A 22,732-nucleotide genomic window follows, 5' to 3' on the forward strand; every position below is an offset into this window, starting at 1 on the left:
CTTTGTTTTTCCAGTTTATTATTAATAAACACAAACTTAATAAATTAATTTAACAGGTAATCACTTGAAGAGCCTATTTAGTTCCCTTTTATAGCTCCTCTGAGCAAGATAAATTTACATACCAGAGAGCTGTAAAAAAAAACCCACAGTATTTTCCTTCGTAGCAGGAGACAATTATCATTGTTCTATTATTATTCACATACCACTGAAATGTCAAAATAAATAGTTGACCTAAGTGTAACCACACTGTAAAATTATACCAGTTTGTCGCCACTTTCATGGCTATGACTTAACAAATTTATGGGATTTGTAGTTTATTGTAGTACTAAAGCTCTCTGACAGAAAAGGTTATATATCTCACAAAACCACAAACCCCAAATTCCCATAGCATTGAGCCAATACAATTAAAGTGGTGTCAAACTGCTATAATTCTGCAGTGTGTCAACATCCTAATCAGAATGTGTTTAAATACATGTCTGACAAAGACAGTACGTTCCTAATACCTATACATGTTTATTTAGAAGTAAACCTTATTGAAATCAAGCAAGTAAGCTGGGTACAGCCCATTATTTTTCACTTTTTGTATTTCATTTTTTTATCATGTTGAAGATTTTTTTCCCCCATAACAGTTAGCTGGGAATTTTGACCTCATCACACTAGAGAATGAATCCACTTTAAATCCGATTGTGGCTTCCTGCAGAATTCTGGGGTTTGTAGTTTAGGGAGGAGCATTTGACAGCCTCATTAACTACAAACCCCAAAATTCTGCAGGAGGCAGAAACCGGATTTAAGGTGGATTTGTTCTCTAGTATGATGAAGTAGATATTTATGTATATAAAGATCAAATAACATGTGAGAACATAAATTCTATGCAAACACTGGAACTCTTGCTCCTGTTGTTTACTTTTCACAGTTGCTTGATTATATTAGGAACAAAAAACAAACTGTATGCTAGAGCTTCTACTGTTAATCTTCCAAGGCTGCACACACAGTAACAGTACAGCAGGAGCCCGTATTGTGGAGTCTTCACTGTTTTAACCAAACATCGCTCATCCTTAATCAAAAGTTGCTGCTAGCATTGCGAGGACTATAAAGCTTCTTCATACTGCTAATTAAGGTTATAAAGATGTGGCGTGAAAACAAAGTAGCATGCTTCCACTCAGTTATGCTTAAGTTAATAATAATGCCTAGTGAGTTATTATTATTAGCTAAACTCCCTTTTTGTCATAAGAAAGTAAATTTCAACATTTATATCTTAAAATCAAGCAGTTGTTCACCTCTGAAATTATCACAATAGAAGTATAGAAATTGAGAAGTTCATGAATGAGAAAAATGGAAGAGAGACATATTTCTAGGATGCAACTATTCTGCCCTGGTGTTACCTAACCTTTTAGCGCAATATGGGGTGCCATTCAGCTGAAAAAGTCTCATCTTGAAATACAGGAATTATTGTATATCTTGGATGCTATGATACACTGGTTCCCCATATAAACATGTCAAAAACTGTATGTGTCTTAGAATAGTGGTGCTGAAATGGGTATGTGTCTTGCAATCAATGGCATCTGAGAATTGAAGAAATACATTATTATAGTGCCTCAGTAGTGCGTTAATTACAAAACCTTGCTTGCTTACTAGGTATCAGTGAAAGTGACAGGAATCACATCCTCCATAAACCAAAATAACCAGGCATTCGATAGTTTTCTATCGCAGTGGTCTGATAGTATAAGACAACTAGCAACCTGTTTATGCTAATGTTTTTCTTCCATATATTTGGTCAGTGGTGAATGTTTTGTAAATACAACATAGCCTCATCTCATGGTCACTTGTCTTCTTCTTCCCATTGAGATTCCTGTCTGCCTGTTATACTCCTTGTTTATATACACCATTTCGTAACAAACAGGAAGTCAGGGATCATGGTATGCAGGCCTGAGGCATCCTTCTAAACCCTAGCTGGGTTTTTATGGCTGAACTGGCTCGTTTTTCAGTTGTAAAGTTTTCCTTGGTCTTTTGCTTTTATATCTCTATGGTGTCTAGTTCCTAATATTAGTTGGCAAATTATATATTTAAGTAATATAGCTTTTAGGGAGCGGTATTCATATTTTGTTTGTCAGACTACTAACACATATTAAAATGTTTATTTAAAACAGACCAGGGGGTTTGTTTGTATTGACTAATAAAGTCTAGATGAAGAGGAGAAATGAAATATAGATCGGGAATAAATGTATAAAAGATGTAAAGTGAGTTAATTCATCTCACAGCACTGCAGTAAGTAATCTGATGCATTTGCTAGTAATAGTTATGTTTTCTATTTAAAGTGGCAGTCATTTTGCCATGGTATTGCTTCTGACAAGGTCTTTTAATAATTTCCACATTGAATTAATTCCAGCTTTTTTAGTATAATAGTTGTCTTTCAACTATTGGCCATTGGACGTAATTTTAAATCTAGCTTCTTCTGGTTTGTTACAACTATTATTTCAACTGTTATATCTGTATTAGATGCAATACAGTAACATTGACACAGTATTAGATTTTTGCCTTGTACCAGAAAGCGGTCAATGAAAGTCACAAAACAGGAATAGGATACTGGTCATATAAGGCTGAGATAAGTTCCATTCATGGTGGAGCTACTGTAACAAAACATTGCTGCCTGAAGAGAACAGGTATAGGTGAGGAGAGTAAGGCGTATGAGCACTCTGTGTATCTCTTGAAGCTCTTCTATATGAAGTTTTTTAAAAGATGAAGAACATAGAGGAGGTTCTCACTCATTCTGTTCTGGTTGGAAATGGAATACACATAAAATGGACAGGGCAGGATATTTGTGAGTCCTCCACATTTGTGGGTCTAACTTTTGCAGATTTGATTATTATCAAATTTGATTAATATGGTATCCCTCAAAATTTGTTTTGGTTTCCACAGAGATTGATCATAGAGTTGTGCTGTGGAGGACCTAGAGGTTCCTCGAAAGGTGTTCTCTCAGGTTTTTAAAAAGCATTTTAATTCATCATTCTTTCCACTTTTGTGGGAATCCTGCAATGGTGGTGCAGTAGGTTAAACTGCTGAGCTGCTGAACTTGTTGCACTGGTGGTTTGATTCCAGGGAGCGGGGTGAGCTCTCGCTGTTAGGCCCAGCTTCTGCCAACCTAGCAGTTTGAAAACATGCAAATGTGTGTAGATCAATAGGTACCGCTTCTGCAGGAAGGTAATGGTGCTTCATGCAGTCATGCCTACCACATGACCTTGGAGGTGTCTATAGACAACTTTGGCTCTTCGTCTTAGAAATGGAGATGAGCACCATCCTCCAGAGTCAGGCACGACTAGTCTTAATGTGAGAAGAAACCTTTGCCTTACCTGCACTTCTAACCCCAACAAATGTGGAGGGCTGATTGTACCTCTGTAATCTTATTTGCTTGGTGATCATGTTTATAAGGAACAAGACATTAATTGTGCCGATTGTGTAACATTTAACCATTAACTTCCCTTGACCTAACTATAGTTATTGTGAGACTAATAGTAATAACAAGGACTAGGTTCCATTATTATTGGGTTGTTGTAGGGGTTTTTGGGCTATATGGTCATGTTCTAGAGGCATTCTCTCGTGATGTTTCGCCTGCATCTATGGCAAGCATCCTCAGAGGTAGTGAGGACCTAAAGAAGTAAAATTGGCTCGCAGACATTTCCTTTTTTTTACATTCTGAGTTTTGACTGCATTGTAAAACTAGATGTGATCTTTTACCATGTGTTTTAATTGTGTGCTATGCATGCACTTTGGACTTTAGAGGTATTTTTATATCTTACAGCCCATGTTGGTTCTTTTGTATTGCACAATATTATAGTGTCTAGATCTAAGGAAGTATAGTGTCTAGATCTAAGGAAGTAATGCTACCCCTCTATTCTGCTTTGGTTAGACCACATCTGGAATATTGTGTCCAATTCTGGGCACCACAATTCAAGAGAGATATTGACAAGCTGGAATGTGTCCAGAGGAGGGCGACTAAAATGATCAAGGGTCTGGAGAACAAGCCCTATGAGGAGCGGCTTAGGGAACTGGGCATGTTTAGCCTGAAGAAGAGAAGGCTGAGAGGAGATATGATAGCCATGTATAAATATGTGAGAGGAAGCCACAGGGAGGAGGGAGCAAGCTTGTTTTCTGCTTCCTTGGAGACTAGGACGCGGAACAATGGCTTCAAACTACAAGAGAGGAGATTCCATCTGAACATTAGGAAGAACTTCCTGACTGTGAGAGCCGTTCAGCAGTGGAACTCTCTGGCCCGGAGTGTGGTGGAGGCTCCTTCTTTGGAAGCTTTTAAGCAGAGGCTGTATGGCCATTTGTCAGGGGTGATTTGAATGCAATATTCCTGCTTCTTGGCAGGGGGTTGGACTGGATGGCCCATGAGGTCTCTTCCAACTCTTTGATTCTATGATTCTAATATCATGTTTCCATTTGGAAGACTATGCTTTGTTCTCTCCCCCCTCCCCCTCTTTGGCTTTGCTTGAGAGGAGGGTTTCCTTTCAGGTTATAGCTCAATTTCTTCTGCACAGCATTCCAAAAGCCAATAGGCTTGTAAGCTGAGTTTTGATCTGCTTTATGACTCTCGTTGTTTTCTGCAATCTTAACAACAATTTTAAGAGTTGCATCACTTAATCAGACAATGAGTCTGAGCCAGAGTTGCATGACAAGGGGGCTGAACATACAACTTACCTGCCCCTCTTCTTCCTACTGCATTTCCCTGGTCTTGTTGGTATCTGTTCTGCTGCTGCTGCTATTTATATAAAGTATAGTAGGCCCAAATATGAGAATTACTTGATAGTTGTTTGCACTATCCCTTGCTCAGCCTTTTATAGTTGGCCACATTCATTTTGCAGTCCTGGCCTTGGTTTGTTGAATCTCTACTGATGGAGCTACAATGAAATGGGGTTTACATTTTTTTATTATTATTTCTTGGTATTTTAGGATACTTTCAGTTGTTGTTCTTTTGTATGTTAAGTTAAATTCGGTTGTGTTATATTGTCTAATGTGTTTATTTTGATGTAATTGTCAGTATGGGGTTTTTTTTTCTCCCAGCAACTGAATGTTTGCCTTATATGTTGGAAACTGCCCCGAGTCCCTTGGGGATATAGGGCAGTAAAGAAATAAAGGTTTGTTGTTGTTGTTGTTGTTATTGAGGGAACTATTCCAGGAGTGTTTGTGTAATATGAGTTTCGGGTAATTTGGAACCCTATTTTTCTTACCTGAAATGAACAATGATTGGGCTTCTGGCTAAAGCATACCATAGAAAATGCCTAGATAAGTGTTCTCTTGAATCCTCTGGCATTGGTCTCCTGGCAGAATTCGCAGCAGAAGTTGAATATAGAATTTCATTGTAAGTCTAGACAGAATATATCTGTAGACAACACTAGATCCTCCAGAACAATTATATAGTATTCAGAGCTCTTCGCATATAAATTAACCCTTGTCTACATGCCTACATAATGAGTATACCTACTGTGTTTAACATTTTGGAGCATGGAATTGAGATTTAATCATAGAGTTGGAGGGCCATCCAATCAAATCCCCTTCTGTCATGCAGAAACGTATAATTAAAGCACTCCTGACAAATGGCCATCTAGTTTCTGTTTAAACATTTCCAAATAGAACCACTCTTATCATCAAGATGTTCTTCCTAACATTCAGGTGGAATTTATTTTCTGCCGGTTTGAATATATCACTAGACCAGCAGAAAACAAGATTGCTCCATCCTCATGACATTATTTAAATATGGTTGTCATGGCCTCGGTTCCCTAATCTTTTTTCCAAGCTAAACATGCCCTGCTCCCTAAGCCGCCTTCCGCATGAGGCTTGGCTTCCAGACATTTGACTGTTATGATTGCTCTCCAACTTGTCAATATCTTTCCTAAACTCTGGTGCCCAGAATTGAACATTGTATTCCAGGTGAGGTTTTTGTTTTTGTTTTTTCCATGTCAAGAGCAACTTGAGAAATTGCAAGTCACTTCTGGTGTGAGAGAATTGGTCATCTGCAAGGATGTTGCCCAGGGGACACCCAGGCATTTTGATGTTTTACCATCCTTGTGGGAGGCTTCTCTCGTGTCCCTGTATGGGGAGCCGGAGCTGATAGAGGGAGCTCGTCCATGCTCTCCCCAGATTCAAACCTCTGACCTGTCGGTCTTCAATCCTGCCGGCACAAGGGTTTAACCCATTGCACCACCGGGGGCTCCTTAGGTGAGGTATGACCAAAACACAATATGATAGTATGTTAGTTTTCAAGCTAACAGTGTGATATTTATGATTTTTAAAATAAAATAGAAGGAAGACGAGACAAGAAAATTCAGGAACTAGTTCTTTATAAGTGTACATGAATATTATAATGACTAGGTGTAGTGCCCATTGACAGAGACTATTCTGGGAGAGAAGGTGCTAACTCACATTGTTCCCAGGTGAGTAGATGGAGAGAATGTCAGTGTGACAGTGTTGTGCCCCCTCACCTCTTTTGGTGGTTTAAAGGCCACCGATGAGAGACAGTTCTGGAAGAGGAGGAACCAAATGAAAGTTGCTTCCAGCTGAGATGGTTTAATAAAAGTATGTTACTGCTTCAAAACAACATAAACTTCCAGAACACAGTATCTTTTCTCTGAGATACCAAGATTTGAAGAATGGAGGCTATTCCATTTCTTTTCAGTGGTATGCCTTTTTGTCACTGGTGTCTGTTACGCTCATCAACACTGTAGAATTAATACAGTTTGACACCACTTTAACTGCAGTGGCTCTATGCTGTGGAATCATGGGCATTGCAATTTCACAAGGTCTTTAGCTTTCTGTGCCAAAGAAGAGCTGTTGCCTCACCAAACTACAGCTCCCAGGATTCCCTAGCATTGAGCCATGGCAGTTAAAGGGGTGACAAACTGCATTAATTTGTCATTGTAGACACACTCCTTGTTCACACTTTCAGCTTTCACGTATTTCAGTATGTGAGGCCATGCTATTAAAATATTTGTTGTAAATCCCATATGCTGGCATCTGTCACATTATTCACAAGGGATGGATGTTGGGTTTTTGTCACACATAGCATGCTTTTAGCTAACTGTGTTTTGAAGTATGTGTTGTGATATATTAAATGTATAGCCTAAGACTGTGTTACAAATTATTTGAATTCATATCTGCATGTCTGTTAACTATGAGTTTAATATTGAAGAAGCCTCAAACTCTGTCTTCCAAAATCCCTCTTTAATTTCCATTCAGTCAGACAAGGGAAATGTATAACCACATGTACTCATGTATAAATTGCAGGCAGATTTGGGAGAGAAAATTATGGGTTTTCATATGACATGTGAAAAACTCAAGGGTCATTCCTTGCGAAGAGGAAAGCACCAAAGCTGCCTTGGGGAGCCCATTCTTGTCCAGGCATTTAAAAGGCCAGAAGCAGTACTGCAGCATAGAGAGTGAAGAAATTGGCATCTCTTAGGTTCGCCCAGGATATACTAAGCACTTGCCTTTCATCACTCTACTCAGAAAATGGGATGGTCCTCTCTTTTTTGTAATAGTTTAGCTACAGTATTGCACTGTGATTAAGTTGACACGGTTTTTTTGGGTTGCTTTTTTGGACTAAATTGTTTTAGACTTGTATGTGAGTATATGCAATATATATTGAGACTTAAAATCTGCCATATTATATACAAAGGTCCACTAAGGGACAATACTCCTAAGGGTGTCCCCTATAAGAACAAAGCATTTTTAATTCTATTTGGTTTTCAAAATGAATTTTTACAAGATCTCCCCCCCCCCCCCCAAATTACAAAGGCAGTGACATCTTCTGGCAACTCCCCTGTTCATTTATCAGCCAGCACACCAACGCCTTAAATCGGAAATAGTTTTCTAGGATCTACAGAGATACTCTCAGGAACACCTCAGCAAGCAAGAGTCCAAAAGTGGCAGGCTAAAACTCGAAACCTCAACCCATGGCTGATAGCAGATGAGAGTCTCTCCCCCCCCCCCCCCAGGCACACAGAAGACAGGGCGACTTGGAAAGCTCTGAACAGACTGCGCTCTGGCACCACGAGATGCAGAATGAACCTTAAGAAATGGGGTCACAAAGTGGAGTCCACAACATACGAGTGTGGAGAAGAGCATACCACAGACCACCTATTACAATGCACCCTGAACCCTACCACATGCACAATGGAGGACCTTCCTGCAGCAACACCAGAGGCACTCCAAGTGGCCAGCTACTGGCCAAAGGACATTTAGTATAATGCCAAGCTTTTAAACTTTGTGTTTTAATACATTACAACTGTAGCCTTGGTTCACTTCTGATGCAATCAATAAAACAACCCCCTATAAAGCTCATTTTGACTCTGAACAATGGAATGTTTTATGGAATTTCATTTTGGCAGGTATCATAGCTCTTTTCCTAAACATGTGACAAGAAATAGATGTGCAGTCATTTTATTTAAGGCAGTCTGGCATTCTTTCACCTTGTCTTTCCTGTCCTGATGTTGAACTCAGCAAAGGTGCCATTGGTGGTCTTACTGACAAAATTATCATTAAACACTTAGCACTGGCTGCCTAATCCAGCAAATAAAACAACACAGAACAAAACTTACAGTTGTATACATGGTTGTCAAATTGCCGTTATCATAGTTGAATACTTCTGTCAGTTTAGAAAGATGTAAAATAGAAGAGGCTCATAACTTGGCTGTGGATCAGGTACTATTTTTAACTGTGCCAACTATTGGGATTTAGAATTTGTCAAGTGTATAGTAGTTAAGAGCATGGAAATAGTCAGCAGTATTTCTTTGCTTCGTGTAAGGGCTCTATCATGACTAATATTGGCTTTAGCAATATCAGAAAGCAGCCCTGAACTTTTCAGGCCTACAAATAGTAACTTAGCAAATCCATTCTGGGATTCTCGCCATTGTTATAAAAAGGCACTTGGCACTTAGTAGTTTGTCCTATTTAGAAGCACAGAATTTACTAGGCTGTAAAATGCAAATACACTTGCACAGCATGTAGTTTTGTAAATAGGCTAAATGGTCTGAGTTGGAAAAGAGGAAAGCTTTATTAAGTAAAAAAGCCAAAGACTTTATATGTTCAAAAGGTGTCACTTTAGGAATTATTGAGATGTTAGTTGTTGTAATTAGTTCGTTTGGGTTTAGTTTCTGTTGGATATTTATTAAAGATTCTGAAAGTGTTTTCAGTGCAAGAACCTATTTTCTTGTAAATATTGCTCAATGATGTTGTGGTCCTTAGAATACAGGATTATAACAGTGTGGTGTTGTTTATTGTTGTGTCCCTTCAAATTGTTTCCATGTTATGACAACCCTAAGGCAAATCTGTTACAGGGTTTTATTGGCAAGATTTGTTCAGAGAGGGTCTGCCTTTCCCTTCCTCCGAGGGAATGTGCCTTGCCAAATGTCATTTAGAGCATTTCTATGGTCAAGTGAGGATTTGAACTCAGGTCTTCAGAGTCATTTTCCAAAGATCAAACATTATACGATGCTGGCTCTTTTTATTATCAATTGTTATAACAAATCATATCTTTGTTTGTTTAGTCTGAATGGGGAGAATTGTGATCTCAGGGCTCTCACTTAATCAACAGTTGGGTAGCTTTAAATTGGCCTCTCCAGTAACTAACTAGTTGGATTTTAGTTAATGAGGTAGATGATTTAAACTGCCTTACAGCTCTAGAAAAATGGGATGAGTTAGCTGAACACTTACCTAGCTAATCTAATGAGTATGAATTACTATTCTTCATCTGTGACTGGAGCAGTGAGGGGTGGACCAATCATATTATTACAGAAGTGTTTTCCAGTGTGAAAAATGAATTAGTGTACATAAATAATGCACAGATTTTTTTCAGGTTTTGAAATAAAGTGGTAAGATCTAGTTCTTAGTTTGTCTCTGTAAAACAAGTGTCTATATGATGCGTGCCTGTGAACATAACCTAGTTTTAATACTTTTTGCTGCTAGACACTATCATAGTAATTATTTTTCTGAAATAATAGTTAATTTATGGCCGCATTGTTTCCCCATATCTTCAGGGGAAAGGTCTTGAGTAATAGGTCTGGGAAAGCTCTGTGGCCACTACAGTGAACGTTTGCTAGTCAGAGAAGATACTGCTAGGCTAGGTAAAAGAAATGGATTGAACACCGTGTTTGTTAGCCGTATTGAAACATTTTAATCTGATATCCCAAATTCTGATGTATTTCCAAATGATATGTTTTTTTACGTATTTGTTTTGCTGTTTCTTACATGCTCTGTTTTGTACAATTCTACATTTGGGGGTGGGGTGGGGTTTAGTATGAAGAAACGTAATAGCCACCCATCTTATAAAAGTTCAGGTTTTATTTGATATGTAATATAAACAATTGGGAGATGGGTTTATTATAAAGAAGAGTTGCAAAGTTGTGTTTAGACTTCTGGTTTGTATTCCTGTATCTGAAATGGCAATGGACCTTGAGCAAGAACATATAATTTAATGTTAAAACAAGAAAGCTGCTATTTATGAACTATTAATACATCCTGTGAACCTCATCAAAGAAACCTTGCCCAGATTCATGTGTATAATTAGGCATGGCTGCACAGTTCTTTGGTTCAGAGTTAGATATATCTGAGGAAGTTATTCTAGGCTCCAGGTCTTATTTTCCTAATTGTCAGAGGGTAAAAAGTCTTGTGGTAGAGTGAAGCATATGCAGGACTACCCAAAATTCACTTGATGGCACTGCTTTCGCTGTGATTTATTTTCTTTGCACATCAACTCTTCATGAGACAGTAGGAAATAACTTTTAAAAGTATCCATCTTCTGTGTGGTAGGGAAAGGTACTCTGGAAAGTGAAAGAGGGACTAGATGTGGTCTAGTGATTGAACAAAGGAGTACATACTTCAGTAATAACAACAGCAGCAACTATTTATTTCTTACCTGGCTGTCCTCAATTACAACATAATTGAAATACAATGACTAATAAAAACAGAATTATTTAAGCACATAGACATAAAATTAAAACACACATTAAAATAATTCAAATCAATAGAATGTCAATTTAAAAATTATAGTTTATAATTGGCTGGCCAGTCCTGCTGGAAAATATAGGCCTTTAATTATATTTAAATTGTGAGACTCCCAATTTGCTGTGGAAGCTCTTTCAGCAGGTCATTCCAGATTCTAGAGTCGGCGGATGTTAAGGTCCTCTGGGTGATGGTTGCCAGTCTAAATGCATTTAGTGTCCCCCAGAGGACCTGAACATCCTAAAGTGCGGAATATACGTTAGAACGCGATCCTGCAGGTCACCTGGACCCTAAATATCTAGAGCTTTAAAGGCAATAAACAAACCTTTTCTCAGAAACGGCATGCAGTGGAGTGATTTAATATAGCTGTGATATGGGCACTCTTGGGTGTACCCATAACCAATCTGACTGCCATATTTTGAATTAATTGGAGCTTCTGAACTAGGCACAGAGGTAGCCCAAAGTACAGCACATTAGAGAAGCCCAACCTTGAGATTATCAATGTGTGCACTATTCTTTAGGTTTTCCAATTCTAGAAAATTTCACAGCTTTACATATTTCAAAATGATGGAGTCTTGAGCTTGCTATATCTCTGCAACAATGGACCGTCCATGAATGAAACACCACTTGAAATGGAGAAGCATGGAATGTCTAAAGACTAGTTCAAGTGCACAGTCTCAGTCATTTGCAAAATTGTGACCCTTAATATAAGGCCTAGAGAGATATCCCCCCCCCCTTTTTTTTTAGAAAAGATTTGTTTTCGGCTCAACAGGATTAGTAAAACTTCATAACTCATTAAACCCTTCGTAAATATGGGTTAAAATACCTACAGTTTAAAAGAAGAATTACATTACTTTCACATTTATCCATATTTCAAATGTTTGGGGAAACTCTAAATTAAAGCAGCGCCTGCATTTCATTTCTGTGCTCTGTAAGCAGGGCATATTGAGATATTCAATGACTTATCTTTTTAAGACAATGAAATTTCAAGCCACACTTGTCATCTTCAAAATACAAGGAAGAACAGCTAGAATCTGCAGACTGACTGCAGAGTAAAAATATTGTTGCTTCACCTCAGCTATTGTGTTGCTAAAGCCTGGCAATTGGGTGCTCATTGAACACCATTAGCACCTCTCTCCGGTGCATCTGTGTCAGCAAGAGATGACAACATAACAAATATGTGGTGCCTTTATTAGATGGTCTTTAGTTGCAACAAAGCACAATGAGAATTTAGTCTAAATAATTGTAAAATGAAGTAGGTGGTGTATATTGTAAAAAATCAGATTAAACCAAAGCTGGAGCAAAAGGAGTATTAGTATAGGAAGACAACAGGAAATTAAGAGATGAAATTGGATTTTGTATGGAAAGAGTTGACAGCATGTCATACAGAAACATACTTTTTCTCTGACTATATGTGCTAGTCATGGAACTTGAATAGATTTTAGTATCCATAGGAGATTTTGGAAAACCTACTGGATACCAAGGGTCCGCTGTATACCCTCGAAGCCTAAACACAAACCAGTAGTGTACATTAAAAATAAAATAAAAATATCATTTTTTGGATTGCATAATAACGGGATCACAACAATGTATAACACAGAATCTCATTTGCTGGCTGTAACAGCTTTTTCAAGAAGTGTGCCACAAATACAAATCTTAGGCCAGCTATTATTATGTAGAAGGCCTATGACTTCAGGGCTACATCACACTCTTGATCACTCAAAAAATCTGTAAAGTTCTAGTAGATTCATGTAACTTGAGACAAAAGCATAGTGTTGTAAAATTGTGTCCCTTTTATAAAATGAAAAAAAAATCAAAATTTGCCTTTTGTAAAAAAAAAATTTGTAATGTTTTCAAGTGATGGAACGTTGGATCTGTGAATATGAAAAGCCGACTGTATATGTAATAAAGACATCAGTTAAAACTCTAATATCAATACAAATTAGTTACATTTTAAGAAGTTACATTCTTTTCAATATTTATTACTGTTCAGACTATTGGTTGTTTATGATATTGTTTTATGTTATTATGATGTTGTTTATTTTATTGCACTGTATTTTTAATCTGTGTTTGTCCGGGCTTGTCCCCATGTAAGCTGCCCCGAGTCCTTTGGGGGAGATGGAGACGGGGTAAAAATAAAGTTGTTATAAGAAGAGAGACTGAAGTTTTATAGATGTATGAATATATTAAAATCTGGATGGAATATACAGTATAGACCATAGCTGGGCAGAGTGTATTTATTTACTTTATTTCTACCCTGTTTTATCTCACCCCGTGGATGACTCAGAATTAAGACTAGAATTAACACTAGAAATCAGACATTAATTATAGTGCTTTAGGCAAGGCATTCAAAATCACCTTTGGAAGCACAGATCTTCAACAGAACTAGGATGGGGACCAAACAGAAATCTGCGGTATGTGAGCAGAGTAAAAAAGTAAAACAAGTAGGCAAGCATATGCAACAAAATAAATATTAATAGAACAGAAGTCCTATCAGAATGGCAAATACAGTGCAGAAAACCAACACTTTGTAATAAATGACTCTAGAACGCTTTCTGAAATAGTATTTTGTTTTATTTCCTGTAGTGAAACAAGGGACGTTTCAGCTTGCTTTCTGGAATATGTTTATGTGTTCTCAGTGGTCACTAACTTGCACATGTTTTCCCCTTCCAGAAAGAAGACACAGCTCCTCCAGCAAGCCGCCTTTAACCCCCACTTCCTCTTCAGTATTCTCAGGCTTCTCATCTCTGTCTTCAAAGAGCAAAGGTAGCAGCGGAGGGGGGAGCAGTCGCTCATCTAGTGGTGGAGGTACTAGTGCATCATCGTCATCCAGTTCCAAGTTGTTGAAATCACCCAAAGACAAGCTGCCAATCAGTGGAAACAATAGGCCAATACATCTGGTACATAGCAAAGGTCCCCATGACAAAATGTGAGTATGGCCTTGCAGAGCAAGCCTAGAACATAAGACTAGCACAAGTGCTATCCCTTTAAATTGTGAACATCTGTTCTTGAAGGGAATGTTTCATTTTTGTCTCCAACCACTTCTCTGAAACAGAGATGGAATGCCCATCTATTGGGAGTTCTTTGATTTTATCTTTCTGTATGGCAGAATGGGGGTGGACAGTACGGTGGACTCTTCCAAATCTATACATCTATAATTCTATCTAGAAACAAGAATAGATTTAATGGGACTGTCTGATGTTTCATTTACTTTCTCATCAGTAACCGTTTAACAGTAGTACATATAGACAGCTGTGACCATGGATAGATTTAGCCAATATATAGAGTATTGTTAAATGCAGAAGTGGTTACCATTACATTTGCTATTGACCCTCCCAAAAAGGTTTGAAAGTGAGTCATGGGTTGCAAGCCAATCAGTATAGTCTGTGTGTCAGCATAAGTTTTGAGTCTTGACATAATTAGAGGTACAACCCAATAATATTTATACTTTATGTAGCAGAAGTCATAGAGATGTGTGGCGCTAAAGTCAGAATTACATAAAATATTTTTTGCGGAAGTAGTGTGCAGATTAACAACTGAATGATGTTTTGTGTACCTCAGAAAGAGAAATAATCCCGATCAAATAAAATGTGTATATATATCTTTCGTAAAAAGAAAATGAGCAACCATTGATCCCATTATGTAAATCTCAATTTTTTTATACAAGATTTCAGAGTGTTTGATATCAGAATGTTCAGAATGTCCTAAGCATGGCTGGTGATACTTGGCCATATTGCATGATTTACTAAAATACCCCAATGCAGCAAACCCCAGGGGTGTTTTGAATATAGACATGTGTAAATGAAGCAAGTTTGATAAAGTGACAGGAAATGTGAGTTTAACTGCATGATTAATTTGAAACAGTCTAGATATAAGAGAGACATTATAATGTAACTACTACATATGGTCTTTCCTCATACTTCCTCCTTACAGCATGACTCCATCTGTCAAAGTGGAAAAAATACATCCAAAGATAGATGGTGCATTATTGAAACCTGCTGTTGGTCCAACCTGTTCTACTACTGTGAGCTCCTCAATAAAGACTGGCCTTAATCCCTCAATACCAAAGCCACCCTTGCCTTCCCCTGGACAGATACTGAATGGTAAAGGTCTTCTCTCTGTGCCTCCATACTTGGAAAAGAAACAAGACGAGGGTACAAACAATAGGAAATTTTTACACAAACGATTATCAGGTAATGTTTAGAATGTTGTTTGTACAGAATTCTAACAATATCAGAATATAAAATCTTATTTTCCTCATATAAGAATGATAAAAATTACATGTTTGAAATTACTGGGATATTTTGAACATCTTGAATTTTAGGTGTCCTGTCTAAATCCTCAATATCCACATGTTATTATCTGGAATCTAAAGTACTTGTGTGATGTTCGTATTTATTTTTTCGAGTGTTTTTTTTTGGCAGCTTACAATATAAATAACTTCAACATTCTGAAACATTAAACATCACATAATTTTTACAGTTAAAATCATGTTAAAATAAAATAATGTGTTATCTCTGTACACATAGGGTGAAGTCACTAAGCCCAAGAGAAGTCAATAAAAAGCCAAGTCTTAACTTTGCACTGAAATGAAACTAGGATCAATGCCAATAAAGACTTGAAAGGAAATGCATCCCAGAACTAGGGTAAACGCAGCTGAGAAGGCCTTCCTTCATGTTCTCACATAGCTTACTGGTTTCTCCGGTGGGACACCTTGAGCAGATCCCGATATGCGTCATGTATACCAAGAACACTCCTTGATTTATTGAGGTCCCAAACTGTTTAGGGCTTTTATTTATTATTTATTTTATTTACAGTTCTTATATTCCGCCCTTCTCACCCCGCAGGGGACTCAGGGCGGATTACAGTAAACACATATATGGCAAACATTCAATGCCAGTTTGACAAACAACATTTAACACATAAAGGCTATTTAACTTTTTTTTCTGGCCGCCAGGGGAGCTGCTGCTTTTCATCGTCCATCAACGACACCGATGAAGTTCTTCCGCATTCCGCATTCCCCGGAGTCTTCTTTCTTTATGGCCTCATAAATTAGTTAAATTTAGCCTCCCACACAAGGTGGTCCCTTTTTTTCCTACTTGACAGATGCAACTGTCTTTCGGGTTGCAAAGGTCGACAATGGGCTACACAATGGCTGGACACCCACTCCAGCCCGGGCTGGCTTCGAACTCATGACCTTTTGGTCAGAGTGATCTTTAATGCAGCTGACACTCAGCCAGCTGCGCCACAATCCCGGTTTATATTGTTATCAGCATTTTCAATTCAGACATATGGTAGTGAGTGCAGTTCCTTTATAACTATGTTGTACAGTCTCTTATAAGCTGGTCCTCTTAGTCATCTAGTTGCTACATTTTGTTCTAACCACTTATTCTGAGTCATCTTAAGGCAGGCACACACAGTGCATTGCAGTAGTTTCCCTATGAGGTTGTTAATGTGTGATCAGGTTGCCCAGAAATATCTGGGACTAACAGACCGGTCAAAGCTGACTTCTGATACTCCAAGCATAGTCCAGTTGGCCTTCCAGTGACAAGATAGACATAAGAATACTGTACTCCCAAGCTAGCCTCCTGCTACTTCAGTCAGAATTCAGCCTAATCCAGGGAATTGCTTACCTAGTTCCCCGATTTGGGAATCTCTAGTCAGTAGAGTGTTTTATCTTCAGTTTATTGGTCATTATGCAGTCCATTACAGCATTCAGGCAGTGGTCCAGCACCAGTACAGTCCCACTGACACCACCAATAAGGAGTATTAGAGCTCATACTGGTGGTATGAAACCCCCCAACTTTTAATGACCACATGCACATCACATAGATACTGAAGAGCATGGGAGATTTTAATGACATAGAATCATTTTCCCCTTGCAAGAAATAACCAGTGTAAGCCTATAAATAGCACACATCTTTCTCTGTGGTTTTTGACTTCAAAGTTTTGCTGTGGCAAACTCTGAATGTTGGCTTGTGGCTTTGACTGCTGGAGTTCAGACCTGAAGAAAAGCACACATGGTCCTGTTGTGTTATTTCTTTGTGTTCAGATATTTCTTTGTGTCATTGAAAGTTTCTGTGAATGAAGGTCTTCAGATTTTGCAATCATATGCATGTAAAAATAAAGCAGAAAAGTGCTTTGTTTTGGAAGGGTATATTTACTGCTTTCATTTTCAGTATTTGTCAGAGCGGGGGTATAATGCTGAACTTAGACATATTTGTAGCTATAATGAAGTGAGACCAGATGGTTAATAATGTGGCCATTCAATTGTCATCATTCTTATCCCCAAGATCAAGTTGTGTGCTTCTGTATCTGAAACTGATGGGACTTCCTTGCCTTTTATCTGCTGTTGCAGTGCTTTGGGGGTTATGAAAGCCTGCTCCCATGGATTTCCAACATCCATGTCAAGTTTTCAAGATGTATAGAAGTGCACAGAAGGCCGCAGAAACCTCTTGTACCTGCTATGCCTGCCAGTAAATAGTTGTACCTGCCAATAAATAGGTTATGTTTTCTAACAGATTGTATTTTATATGTTTGCTTTTTTCACAGAGAGAGAATTTGATCCTGATATCTATTGTGGTGTCATTGACTTGGAAACCAAGAAACCCTGTACTAGGTCTTTGACATGCAAGGTATGATATTTTCTCTATGATTTTTTTTAAAAAATGAAATAATAAAGGTGAAAAGTGATTTGGTTCACCCAAACAACTCCAGAAGCAACTTAGGAAGTGGTGTCATGGAGACTTAATGGGAATGCCAGCAAGACCTTGCGCTGGCAAGAAATTCAATTTTTTTTTAATTAAAATGTGTTCAGACTGTGCATTGACTTCTTTGTAGGGTTACTGAGAGCCCAAGCAGAACCCTACAAATGTACCATTGTTTCTCTCTTTCTCGATCTCAAAAACTAGAGGCATCCTAGAGACTTAATGTAATAGCAGTCATAGATACATATGACTTTTTTGAGATTGAAAAGGAAAGCTAACAGCACAAGAAATTCTGATGGAAAATTCAGATAGATCAGGAGGACTGCTGAGAGTTGCAGTCCAAGAATAGGTAGAGAAGGATGAAAGGGAAGAAAAAGGAAGGGAAGGGGGGGGGGGGGAAGAGGATGAGAAGGAAGGAAGGAGAGAATGAAAGAAAAAAGGAAAGGAAGGAGAGAAGGAGGAAGGGAAGGTTGGCCACAGCAACATGTGGTGGGTACAGCTAGTATTAAATAATTTTGGAAATAGTCTTATGTCCAAACAGTGGCCACAGCCAACTCAGCAGTCATTCTTTCTCACTCATTACATGAAATAATTTATAACTTTGAAACTTAGTAGGAGTGGCCCAGCATGCTTTGCTCTTACTCCATTTTAACTTAATGATAGATAGATAGATAGATAGATAGATAGATAGATAGATAGATAGATCGATCGATAGATAGATAGATAGATCATGTCAGGAGCGACTTGAGAAACTGCAAGTCGCTTCCGGTGTGAGAGAATTGGCCGTCTGCAAAGGCGTTGCCCAGGGGACGCCTGGGTGATTTTGATGTTTTTAACATCCTTGTGGGAGGCTTCTCTCATGTCCCCGCATGAGGAGCTGGAGTTGACAGAGGGAGCTCATCCGCCTCTCCCCGGATTCGAACCTGTGACCTGTCGGTGTTCCGTCCTGCCGGCACAGGGGTTTAACCCAGTGCGCCACCGGGGGCTCCAATTATATTTTAATTGTACTGTACAGAAGAACAGTATATACCCTTCTGTGGTTGTACATAACTGCTGTGTTGTCAGCAGAGGGAGCACTAGCTAACATCATGTATTTGCTAAATGAAATCTCTATGCCTAAGATAGTATTAATGATGTTAAACAATGATATTTAATTAGTACTATTGAAATATTTCATCTGATTAAGTCTTGGGGGGGGGATTTAATAGCTGTTAGGAATTAAGATACACAAGAGAATGGTAATTCTTGAATAATCCTCAAATTTGCTTTTTCTTGGGGTGGGAAGTTCCATTAGTGTTTTTTGAACTTAATGTTTAGTCCTCTCAACAAAGGATTTCCCCAGGCAGTAACAAACCACACCTAAAGCCCATCAAATGCCATCAAATGCTAATCAAGCTGACCAATTGAAACATTCACACCTACCTCCAACAGACAAGATTCTTTCTGTCACCCTGGACATTCCACAGATATATAAACCCTATTTTCCTAGTTTCCAACAAACCTCACAACCTCTGAGGATGCCTGCCATAGATGCAGGCAAAACATCAGAAGAGAACATGGCCATACAGCCTGAAAAACCTACAACAATCCAGTAATTCTAGCCATGAAAGCCTTTGACAATACATATAAACTTAATGCTTATTTTGAAATGTCAAATGTAAAATGTCAAAAGCAAATTTAGCATGTTATGTGTCACTGCAGGCTAGTTCATATATTTTGGTAGATGGAACTCTGATAGTGAGTAAAACCTTTTCTGTTTCTCTCATATCTTTGGTCCAGTCCTGAGTTCAGAGGATTAGACAGACATTCCTCCCTGGTCAGTTCTCTTTCCTTTAGCATTAACTTCAAATTCCAGTGTGCCCAAAAGGATGTTGTAAGAGCCCATGGTGCCTAGGTTTTGACTGTCCTCCTGAGACTGCCAGGCCTTTATATGCATTGAATAGTTATTATTTTCTCTCTTCATCTTGGAATAATCTAAACTCGTTAATTTTCAGACACATTCCCTAACTCAACGGAGAGCTGTGCAGGGTCGGAGGAAGCGATTTGATTTATTACTCGCTGAGCACAAAAGCAAAACCAGGGAAAAAGAATTACTGCGCCATTTGGATCATCAGCAGCAGCAGATGCCCCCTCTCAGGGAACCACATCCCTCACCTTCAAGAACTTCCCAGGAGCTGCACCAAAATTCTCATGGAGTTAATCCTACAGAATCAAAGCCTTTAGTACCTAATAAACCCAAACCTCACACCCCCAGTCTTCCAAGGTAAGTAAAATCTGAATATCCATTGGGGATACTTTGATTGTGTGTTCTTCCATGGCAGCAGGGCTTGGACTGGCTGGCCCTTGTGGTCTCTTCCAGTTCTGTGATTCTGTGAATCTGACAATATGCAGGTGAACAAGAGAGTAGTGACATTCTGCATCATGAGTGCTGAAAATGTTTGGCCCTTGCTTTAGTATAATATTACAGTCACTGTGGAGATCTTTCCCTGCAGAAAGCCAAGCACTTTGTAGCTTCACCATTCTTTATTTGTTGGCCTTAAATTTGTAGTTTTGCAACTCACTCAGTGAGGTTATTTTACAATACAGTACGTTGGATTCCCAGCTATGTACTAACCAGGCCCAGTGCTTCATTCCTGAGGTCAGGTATTCTCCCAAGCCTTTGGTAGATCTGAATTCATTACAATTCATATAGTAGCAGGTTTATAAAGTGTAGTTAACACTTAGATGTTTTCAGAATAAATAAGAACACAACTACCATACTAGATCAGATCAAAGGTTTATTCTTCCAGTGTTCTGGTCACCCAGAGGTGAAGCAATTCTCTGCGAGAAGCCCAAGCACAACAGTACTCCTCTTTCTGTGTTCATTGATTGACGTACCATCAACAATACTGAATACAGTATATAGCTATCCTCATTAGATGCAAGTCATTGTGATCTATTTTACAACTGGAAAACATGAATACATTAATATACCAAAAAAGTTTGGTCATCATAAGACTGCATTCTTTTGTCGCTGTCTGAATTGGAGACCAGCAATGAAAAATTGCAAAGTATTTTGTGAGGTCAACTTTTTTAGGATGTTTTCAGCAATGACACACTATCTAGTAACCTTTGGGTGAAAATACTATTAAGCGGTTGTGCCAAGGGAGAAAGGTCCATAGTTATGAAGGTATTGACCAGTTTGTAGCTGGTTGACAGGATTTTTTTCAACTTTTATTTTCTAAACAGTAAAAATACTGATCAGAAAAAGAAATGTGTTCTATGAACCAGAAATACATTTTGTATTACTTTTTAGCTACTTCAGTTATAGACATATCTTAGGTCCAAGAACAATAGATATGGAGAACAGAAACTTATGTTTCAAATGTATCTGGTTTATCCAGATTTATCCACCTCTGCCCTTTTGTAGGTGTGTTTTTAAAATTATAAATACAAATAGTAAAAAATAGTGATTTTTTTTCAAATTGTTTTTATTGAGAATAAGATTATCTCCAATAGGATAGGTTTAGAATGAAAGTGTGAGAACAAATTGTGTAGGGGCAGTAGGAAAGGGTAAGGTTATAGAAGGGGCTGAGAGGGAAAGAAAAAAAGGGGGGGGGGAGAGAAAAAAAGAGAAGAATCTTTTGACTTCAAGAAGTCTTAGCATATTCTTGCTATACATAGCTTGTTTGGTTTCCTCATATTTGAAGATATATTTAAGAAGAAATTGGAATGTACCATAGTTTTATAGAACATATTTGAGAGGAATAATTTTACTTTTCTGAGATTATACTCAAACGAAAGCAGGTTCTCAAGATGTGTAGGACTATCAAATTGAACAACATTATATTTACTTACATATAAGCCTATGTCATTTATAAGTTGAAGGCAGGTTTGGGTGTCAAAAGTATGGATTTTGATATGACCTGTGAATAAGTTGAGGATGGGAAAGTGTCAATGCCAGTGTCACCTCTGGTAGCTAGCTACCCCTCATCATCACCATTTTCCTACCCAGGCCTTTCTGGGATGGACTAAGCTCCCACCTCATCTATTGCTACTTATAGAAGGAGATGGGTTTTTTTTTTTAATAAGAGTTAAAATACAGTATTTACATTGACCCCATAGATAAGTCAAGTCAGCTATTTTTTTCTCATGGCTATCAGTATATTTTGTTCTCTGTTTATGATACATTGTCTTGACTGAATACTCATCTTAAATATCATAAAACCATATTTTTTTCTGACGAATGTTGGTCTAATCTGCTGTTTGTAGAAACTTCGGGTGAGTTTCAGGTTAGATAAGTGCAGCCATGATACACTATATTCATTTGTCTGTGAAATGTGTTTGGTATGATTGAAGCATGTGTGCATAAATGTATGTAATAGTATTTTTAGAAAACATTGTAGATTGGTCTGAAATGTGGCACTTATTTGTTGATTCCTCCTTTATGAAGGCCTCCAGGCTGTCCAACACAGCACAGTGGGAACGCCCCTAGTGAATCTCTGTCAGTCCATGAATCTCCACAGGCTCCCCTGCCTGCCACTGAACCAGCATCTCGGTTATCCAGTGATGAGGGAGAATGTGATGAAAAAGAAGAGCTTGTTGAAAAACTGGATTGTCTTTATTCAGATCATCATCCTCAGCCAGCTGCTGTAAGATCCTAGTTGACATTTCTGAGCGACAGCTTTGTGTTCTAAATTTGTGGTTTTGTTCTGTAGAAGGAGGAGCATCAGAATACATCTGTGGGTTCGGATTTAAAATTTGTGACTGGATTGTTCATGGTTGATGAAATAGATACTGGATTTTGTGGGGTGCAGTTTACTGTTCTGAGAATCCTTTTGCAACAAAACTATTGGGCTGTAGTTAAGATAACAGCCCGATCCACTGACGTGTGATTTGATGTATTATAATCACACATAAGCAGATTTGTTGCTCTTTTTTTTGCAACTACAATTGGCCCTCCAAAGTTAGAGATTTAGCTTTTGCAGATTTGATTATTGCCAAATTTGATTATTATTTTTTCTTCGGGAATCTGGGTCCTCCAGGGTGAG

The 22,732-nt window shown here is 38.3% G+C and overlaps 1 protein-coding gene across 4 annotated transcripts in view; it reads left to right on the forward strand.

Moving 5' to 3' along the window:
- ATXN7 (ataxin 7) overlaps positions 1 to 22,732 on the forward strand; it is a 134,978-nt gene that overhangs the window by 104,767 nt on the left and 7,479 nt on the right. For all 4 annotated transcript variants that reach the window (XM_060766431.2, XM_060766430.2, XM_067463448.1 and 1 more), the window contains 5 exons: positions 13,669 to 13,924; positions 14,929 to 15,188; positions 17,548 to 17,630; positions 19,697 to 19,965; positions 22,135 to 22,333. In XM_060766431.2, the coding sequence (XP_060622414.2) occupies positions 13,669 to 13,924; positions 14,929 to 15,188; positions 17,548 to 17,630; positions 19,697 to 19,965; positions 22,135 to 22,333 (1,067 nt within the window). The remainder of the gene's footprint in view (positions 1 to 13,668; positions 13,925 to 14,928; positions 15,189 to 17,547; positions 17,631 to 19,696; positions 19,966 to 22,134; positions 22,334 to 22,732) is intronic.

This window comes from Anolis sagrei, chromosome 2 (genome assembly GCF_037176765.1).
Source record: "Anolis sagrei isolate rAnoSag1 chromosome 2, rAnoSag1.mat, whole genome shotgun sequence".
NCBI classification, from domain to species: Eukaryota; Metazoa; Chordata; class Lepidosauria; order Squamata; family Dactyloidae; genus Anolis; species Anolis sagrei.